Raw genomic sequence first — 9,427 nt, 5'->3', positions numbered from 1 at the left:
AACAATCGGCGGGTATGTATGAGGAGATGCATGAACGTGGAAGAGGCGAAGAATGTTTGCAAAGACAGAGTGGTGTGGCGTTCTATTCTCTCTGCCTACCCCTGCGGGGAAGCGGCGTGATGGTTAGTTAGTTAGTTAGTTAGTTAGTTAGTTATATTCATGTCATTTAACATTTTTGGTTGCTACAGTTATTCATTGATAAATGCAAAAATAAATCAAGGATTTGGACACAACTAGAATATTGTTGTTGTGAACGTGTTTAGGAAATTCTTTAAAAAGCGTTAAGAAAGTTCTATCGGCACAGTAATTTATGGAGATTTTTTTTTAAATAAAAATGAAACGTGAAAATACCCTACTCTATATGTGTCGCCTACATTCAAAATCCGCCAGAACAAAAATTACGAAATTCTCCGGGCATCATTTATGTTTAAAATAATTGTATATGTTTAGATAAAATAATATGAAAAAGAGAATTTTCCCATTTATTTAGAAAATTATCCAGTATAAAAAAACGCGACACGAACCGATAATGACGTCATTTTAATATTTGACTTAACCCCGCTCTCTGATTGACCGATATGGGTCATAAGGCAAGTTCCACGAATATAGAGGAATTTGAAATAAAACGCTGTTTTTAAATATTTTTAGCAGGGTTTTCAAGTATATAAACATTTTAAACAATAAAACCCACAATTGGCATTCCAATAGAGTATTTATTTTTAAATCTTATAAAATTGGATCTGGCGGATTTTGAAAGTAAGCGACACATGTACACAACCGTATATTCGAGAGAACCTCTCGTAACGAGATACTTAGTTACTTTGGACTACACCGAGCTCTCCTGGGCATTTACTTGTACTTTAATTCTTTACACAATGAAGGTAAATATATTTGGTAATTGAAATAACAGTTTTAAATATTCATTTTTATAAAATAAAACAGCTTTACTTTAACCACTTTTTATTGGTACTCTTTATCCAACCGGTTTCGGCAATTACATTGTCAGCATCAGGGTTTATGTACTAAATTCTAAAACATTTAAATACTCACAGTTAATTACCCTTCCCTTACCAAAAATTTCCACGCACTCCGTACACCATATGAAAATATAATTTTAAAAATATGATTTAAAAATATGATTTAAAAAACTCCTGAATGTTGTTTTTTTTGCATTTCGTTGCAAATACGTCAACTCCGAATGACTAATTTATTTTGAAGTTGTTTTATTTTATAAAGTTTATAAAATGTGCCACAAAGTATCTGCGAAAAACATTCAAGAAATTGAATAATAATGTGTAGAAATCAGGACATTGATGTTCATAATCGGAAATATTTCAAGAGACCGAATTTCAAGGAACACGGGAATTGGGAAAATGTGTAGTACGGATGATATAGTCTGATGGGGAAGACAGCGAAGACGATTCCAGAATGCCCATGTCAATAGAATGCAAGAAAATATACTGGCCCAAATTGGTCTTCAAGACTAATTTATGAATACCAGTTTCGGAATAATCTTTCCATTATCAGGTCATTAAAATATATTCATTACGGTCTGATATTTATACAAAAACAAAATTTTAAAAGAGGTAAATAAATTTTAAAAGAGACAAATAAATCAGAATTGGAATATTTTTAAAAGTGGATATTTATTACTCGTATTTGTGTTCTTTCTCTATTTAAAATTAAATTTGTTGTATGAATGTCAGACCGTAATAATTTTATTTTAATGACTTGATGATGGAATGATTATTCCAAAACTGGTAGTCACGAATTAGTGTTTATTAAAGTGGTATTACACAAAGTAAATTACATGTGATTATTATAAAAAAGTAAACACTTGCAAAATATTACTCATTGAGTTTTATTTCATTACACACGACTAGTTTCGAAAACTGCAGGTGATTAGTAAAAAAAGGCTACTGCCCGAAAAGTGTCAATTTTGACCCCGTGCGTGTGTGTATGGGGAAAACTTTTCTTGCACACGCAGATCGAGCGTTGTATGGGTACGTGTTGCTTATAGAGGCTGTGTGGAGGGGGTGAGGGACAGGATAGGAGGGAGCAGCGCTCTTGTGTCAGTCGACTGAAAGCTCCCCCGACGGCCGGTTGCTTTCCCCGCTCCTACCTGTTAGATTCACTAACAAAAACAAAGTGACCCAAAGTAGTTTTGACGGTTCGCGGTTTTCGTTCGCTCGGTTCGCTAATTCCGTCAAGCTGTCTTTCCCCGGCTACACCATTTATCCCTACGACATCCTGAAGGTCCCCGACTTCCAGATCATGGACGGGAGAGTCTCCATTGCCGTCGAAGGCCCGTCCACTTCTTCGGGACACAAGAGGTACTGCTAATTTATTTTAAAATATTTAAAGAAATTTATATATTAAATGATTGCAGAAAACACTTGTTTTTATACTACTTGAGTTTTATTAAAGACTTCTAGTTTCAAAAGTTAAACTTCCATCATTCAGGTCTGAATAATAAAAAAAAGTGTTTTCTTTAATCATTGTAACATGTCTTACCACAAAGTTAACGCCGAAACAATTAATAAATTAAATATTAAATAGTTTTAGTAAATATATATTTTAAAGTTTTACTAAGCGCCATTTAAAAAATTATAGAACATCAAAACGATAACCATAAAAATTATACAAATGCATTTTTGTGATATTTTATTTCTGTTTTAAAATAATATTTTTAATACATTTTTATAAGTTTGAAAAAAAACACATTAATGTACGTATATGTTATAATAAAATACTGATCTTATTTAATTCGTAATAAAATATTTACAATAACGGGTACGTGAAAAAATAAAATAAAAATATGCTTTAACACGATTACTTCATATTTTTATATCAATGTTTGTAAAAAATATTATTTCGGTATTTTTATATTAATTATGTAAAAACAACACGTAAAACTCTAAGAATTACATGGTTTCATCATATTTAACCCTATACTGTGGTATTTTTAAATATATTTTATTTACACCATATTCGCTCCCTATGTGGAGCATATGGAGTCCATGAACTGTCTCCAAGCTTTTCTGTTGGCTTCCAGTTCTTTTTCATCCTCCCAAGTCAGATCAACGTCCTGAAGTTCTGACGAGAACTGCCGACGAATTTTCGATTTAATATAGTAAAATATTTTGTGCTCTTATGACATATTCGAGCACAAATATTTCAATAAATGCTATTTTCAGGTGAAGTGCTTGTGTAAAAATAGAAGTTAGAGTGCAGTAAAGTAGAATTGAATCGAGGAACTCTTAACTCGAAACGAGGTCCGCAGAACTGGGCCTTCGGTCTCATTTCGATACGATAAAGTTTAATTTCAATTGTTAAAATTGATCACATAAAATTCTAATTAAATTTGGTATTACAAAACACATCCTTTCCGATTTACAATATTTTGAGAGTGTTTAAGTCTTTGTCCGCCTCCGTAGTGTAATGGTCAGCACGCTCGGCTACCGTTCTGGAGGTCCCGGGTTCGATTCCCAGGGGGGTCAAATAAATATAAGTGATTTTTTTCACTCTAATATTTATTCCATATTACCCTGGACTGGTGTACCTGAAGTGGAGGGCTGATCACCTTTCCTTCATGTTTTAACGATCTATTTAACACTGCGTTTTTATGATGCAGTGCCCTATGCACCATTGGGGTGCAGATAAGGGTTTGAAAGAAAAAAAATCCTACAAAGATTTGGACGGAATCAAAATATTGTGAATAACTTATTAAATTGTTGGTATAATAAAAATTTTAAATTTATGTTTCTTCATATAAAATATGTGATTTATTGATTGATTTAGTGATTTATTGATGAATGTTAGCAAATCCAAGATTATGGTTTTTGAAAGAGGAGAATGCAGATCTGAATGTGAAATATTGGTAAACGGAGAGATTTTGGAACAGGTAGATGATTTCGTGTATTTGGGTAGTATGTTTTCTAGGGATGGAAATATTGATAAAGACATAGAAAGGAGAGTGAATGCTGGGAACAAAGTGAATGGTGCACTGAAATCAGTTATAGCAAATAAAAACCTATCAGTGGAAGCTAAACTGGCAGTGCACAATGGAGTCCTAGTTCCAACTCTAATGTATGGAAGTGAAACATGGAGTTGGCAAAAGAAGGATGAAAGTAGACTGAATGCAGTCGAAATGCGATCTCTCAGAAGAATGTGCGACAAAACGATGTATGACAAGTGCGATTAGTGAAATAAGGAAGGAATGCAAAGCTGAGATAAGCATTATCGATAAAATTAAGAAAGGTGTGTTGAGATGGTTTGGGCATGTAGAACGAATGAGTGAAGAAATAACGGTAAAACAAATTTATGGGGTGAATGTTAGTGGGAAAAGAAGCAGAGGAAGACCGAAAAAAACATGGCACGATCAGGTATGCCAAATACTTGAAAGTGGTCAGGTTAGGAGTCGTAACAATCGGCGGGTATGTATGAGGAGATGCACGAACGTGGAAGAGGCGAAGAATGTTTGCAAGGACAGAGTGGTGTGGCGCTCTATTCTCTCTGCCTACCCCGGCGGGGAAGCGGCGTGATGGTTAGTCAGTTTTTATATAAAATAAATCGAGAAAATCTTACACACAATTCATAAGAAACTCTGCCATATAAATAGTTTACACAACTCAATCATAGATGCTACTTAGAACTCAGATATGAAAGAGCATGTCAATTATACATAGGATATACATGTACTTATGTAGATAAAATTATTTGTTGATTCGGCATTAACATTGTGGAATGACATATTGATTGTTTAAAAAAAATTAAACACTTGAATATACCGCTTAATTAGTTTTATTTATATATACGACTAGTTTCGAAAACTTACAGATGTTTTCATCTTTAGGTAAATTTTTTTTTGTTCAATAGTTTTAAATATTTTTTTGTTCATTAGTTTTCTTTATATATACGACTTGTTTCAAAAACTAACAAATGTTTTCATCTTCGGCCTCATTTCGATACGATAAAATTTAATTTCAATTGTTAAAAATGATCACATAAAATTCTAATTAAATTTGGTATTACAAAACACATCCTTTCCGAATTACAATATTTTGAGAGTGTTAAAGTCTTTGTCCGCCTCCGTAGTGTAATGGTCAGCACGCTCGACTACCGTTCTGGAAGTTCGATTCCCAGGGGGTCAAATAAAAATAAGTGATTTTTTCACTCTAATATTTATTCCATATTACCCTGGACTGGTGTACCTGAAGTGGAGGGCTGATCACCTTTCCTTCATGTGTTAACGATCAATTTAACACTGCGTTTTTATGATGCAGTGCTAAGGGTTTGAATGAAAAAAAGTCTTTTTTCAATAATCTGGGTTTCTATACCCAGAAGTAATTTGTATTGACATCTCAATAAGAATGAATAAGAAAATGGAATTCTGGAATGTCAATATAAATAGCTTCCAGCTGGAAAAAAATTGCCTTCAAAGATTTGGACAGACTCAAAATATGGTGGATAGCTTTTTTTAAAATATTTTTTTGTTCATTATTTTTAATTTTTACCAAAAGATAAAAACATCTGTAAGTTTTCGAAACTAGGCGTATATATAAATGAAACCCATTAAGTGGTATGTTCAAGCGTTAAATTTAAAAAAAAAAACATATGTAAATTAAAGTTCTAAAAGTTTTAGTAGTGTGGTTGTCAATCATGAATTCAATAGTGGATGTTACACGTGTATTTAGTGATTAAACCAGCGAAGATCTTAAAAATACCCAGAATTCCATATTCTCCTTCATCTTTGTCAAGGTTTAAATTTATCTTTTTTTTCTCCTTAATAGTACGTAATAAAGGTATATCCTTTCTCATTTCGATTTGAATTTTTAAAACTGAAAGGTACGCCTACATTCTCGATATAAAGTGAATTTAAAAGCACTCAAAAAATGTTGAGTGCTTTTCTTGTAAAAGTTAATAGTGTGGAGCTTTTTCACGTTAATAATTAAATTAATCATTTCCACTAGTTGGAACTCTGTCAATCTAAATTTTACATCTGTTCGCTATTTCTCAATTTTTATTTATTTAATATTCCACCATTTCATGCGGAATTAAACGATTTTTTAAAAGTAAAAAAAAATTGCTTGAGAATTATCACCGTTCAAATAATAGATTTTCAAAAATAAATTGAGTCGAAATGCGATCTCTCGGATGAATGTTTCCTTTAAATAGATGTTTGATAGATGTTCGAATGATAAATTAAAGTACGAATGCAAGGCTGAGATAAGTATTATCGAGATGGTTTGGACATGTGAAATGAATAAGTAAGGAAAGAATAGTAATACAAATTTATGAGGCGAATTAAGTTTAAAATAGAAGCAGATGAATAACGAGAAAAATTTGGTCTAGTATTTCAAATACTTGGGCGTGGTCAGCTTAGGAGTCGGAATAATCGGTGGCTATGTATGAGGGGATGCATGAATGCGGAAGAGACAAAGATTGTTTGTAAAGGTGAGTGGTGTGGCGTTCTATTTTCTTTGCCAACAAGAAAATTTGATTTATTACCATTTAAAAATAATCGTTGTTTTAAATATTGTGAATAGGGCTAATTGATTTTTAATTTCATATCCACCGATAAGCCACATTGGGTGGTTCGGTGAGTCTTTGCAAATCTAATAGATTACCTAGATATGATTGAATACAAGTGTTTAAAAAATTCGCCAATTAAAAATACATAAATGATTTAAAATGTGAATTATAAAATTGAAAATATAAAATTATTCTGTCAGCCTCCGTAGTGTACTGGTCAGCGCGTTTAGCTGGAGATCCCGGGTTCGATTTCGATTTCGAAAAATAACTAGCTTTTAAAAAAAGTTAGTGATTTTTCACTGTAATACAGTGCTTCTCAATTAGTGGCATGCGTAGGTGTCAATCTTTTGACTAAAATTAAATGCCACTTGCAAAAGCTGGTGGGATTACGCATCTGTTTCCAGTACCGGATTCAGTGTAGTGGCGGCTCTAAGCTCAAATATAAATCGGGAGTGTAAAGGCAAAGGGGTATATCTGTCAATTTTTTTATTTCCTAAGTTTGTTCCATAATCTGGCAAAATAAAAAGCTGTAGTGGCAATACTTATTTAGTTTTTTTTAAAGATATGTACACATAAAAATACATAAAACAAATGAGATCTTTTAATTTCACAAGTTTTTTTGAGTCTCCTGTAAAATTTGGTCTGAAACAGATTTACCCATTTGCTTTTACAGTACCGAATCAAGGCTTAATTTTGTTTTTATTATTTTATTAAAAAGTAACGAATATTCAAATTCAATTTATATGAAAGAAATAAAAGCACACATACAAACATAAACAATATGACTAATACAAAAAATCTATTTTTTAGACTTAAAAAAAGTTTCAACATTGTCTCAATATTAGGAAGCGCAGATTCGATTTTATTACGAATGTTGGAGAAATCTTGAAAAATCGTAGTTAATTGTATTGGGATAATTAATTTTTGGTTTATACCAACACCTCCCGCCTCCGTAGTGTAATGGTCAGCACACTCGGCTACCGTTCTGGAGGTCCTAGGTTCGATTCCCAGGGGGGGTAAAATAAATATAAGTGATTTTTTCACTGTAATATTTATTTAATTTTACCCTGGACTGGTACCTGAAGCGGAGGGCTGATCACCTTTCCTTCATATGTAAACGATGAAGATAACACTGCGTTTATATGAAGCAGTGCCCTATGCACCATTTGGTGTGTATAAGGGTTTTTATTATTTATTATTATACCAACACTACTGTTCCTAGATTTTCCCTTTCAACTGACCCAGATGTGAATTATCTGCTGTGGAATCTACTGATAAGCTGATATATTCGGCTATAAAAAATATTGAAAAATTAATAATAAAAAACTTATTACATCTACCAATTTTGCGGCCTAAGCTTCAGATTATTTATCTTGTATGTAAGTTCAGTACTGGCTTATTCCCAGGAATATGGCCGCAATGGAACTGGGTAAACATCCATTTCGCAAACCATTCCACCGATCCATCTCTGATCAAGAAGAATTAATAGTAATCTCATGCATCAGCAGACTCAGGACTTATTTTGCAGCACAATTGCTGGGTAATTTTAGGCAGATCTACAAGAAATATATCGGCATACTAAAGAGTTGTTTTCCAGATAAATTGTTGGGTAATTTTAGGTAGAACTAAAAGACACGAGAAACTAAAAGCAGCACTAAAATCATTTTAGGCAGAGTTGTTATGCAGAGAAATTGTTGGGTAATTTTAAGCGGATCTAAACTACTGTGCCAACGAAACAGCAATAAAATATTTACAGCCATTATGTACGACGCACCTTTCGAAAGCGGATTTTTGGCTGTAACAAACTTTAAAAAGTAAACACCGTCACTGAATCAGTCCTGAGGTCTTTCTTGAAGCGTTACGCAGGAAAAACTAGTGGGGAACCACTGCTTTAATATCACCTTTCCTTAATGTAGGTACTAAGCAATCAAGATAACTCTGCTTCTGTACGACGTTGTGACCAATGCACCATTTGATGCACACACACACACACACTCACACACAATTACACACATACACGCACACATGCACACACACACGCACACACATTTCACACACACACGCGCGCGCGCGCGCGCGCACACACACACACACACACACACACACACACACACACACACACACACACATGTACACATTTGCTTATTCAATTCGTGTCAAAAACATGGAAATTGGAACAGCGTAAAAGTGAATGAAAATCAGAGAATTGAGCTTTGACCATTTGCTTTGAGAATTAATATATTCTCACACATATACACATACACACACTCCCGCAAGGCCACACCTACACACAAATTTATCTTAATACATTATGTTAAAGACGAAAACCCAAAGGTTTTTTTTTTGCAGTAGTTTAAGAGACTGCTTTGAAGTATTTTCATTAGGCAGAGCAGAAATTAGCTTCGGTGTTGTATAGAGATACTTGAATAATAATTTAATTACTTAGCATTAAAAGCTAATTTGTTAACCTTTTACGACAATGTATTAACGGGTTTATTTTTAAATATCAAATCTCAAAGGGAAATCTTGTCCCAGAGTTAATCTGGCTTCGCTCGGTGCCACGGTATTACGCTAATTGCTAATGAAGATATCTTTTACATTGGCTTTATTTGGCAAAAGGATTTACTTTCGTCGACGTTTACTTCCTTAAAGAAAATACGCGTTCACCACTTCTGTACACGTGATGGAAGTGGAATTCATTGAAAAAATAAGAATTGAAGAGATTTTGTTTGGGGGACAGAGAGTTCATCTCAAAAGGAAATCAATAATTCAAAATTTGCCTTGAAAATGTTCTGTTTATTCAATATTTTCAGTCATTGATTGGTGCATCAATTATAATTGGTTTAATTTATATATGTGTTCGTGATAATAAAGATAATAAATAAAGCGGCGA

The 9,427-nt window shown here is 33.2% G+C and overlaps 1 protein-coding gene across 1 annotated transcript in view; it reads left to right on the top strand.

Moving 5' to 3' along the window:
* The first annotated feature begins 2,080 nt into the window (after positions 1 to 2,080).
* twz (BTB/POZ domain-containing protein twz) overlaps positions 2,081 to 9,427 on the top strand; it is a 68,253-nt gene continuing 60,906 nt past the window's right edge. The window contains exon 1 of the mRNA XM_088273061.1: positions 2,081 to 2,333. Coding sequence (XP_088129187.1) covers positions 2,275 to 2,333 — 59 coding nt within the window. The 5' untranslated portion in view covers positions 2,081 to 2,274. The remainder of the gene's footprint in view (positions 2,334 to 9,427) is intronic.

Source organism: Brachycentrus maculatus, unplaced genomic scaffold (genome assembly GCF_059751285.1).
Source record: "Brachycentrus maculatus isolate JH-2025_06_01 unplaced genomic scaffold, ASM5975128v1 h1tg000539l, whole genome shotgun sequence".
Classification (NCBI taxonomy): domain Eukaryota; kingdom Metazoa; phylum Arthropoda; class Insecta; order Trichoptera; family Brachycentridae; genus Brachycentrus; species Brachycentrus maculatus.
The sequence above is the reverse complement of the archived record's forward strand: the minus strand, read 5'-3'. Positions and strand labels throughout refer to the sequence as shown.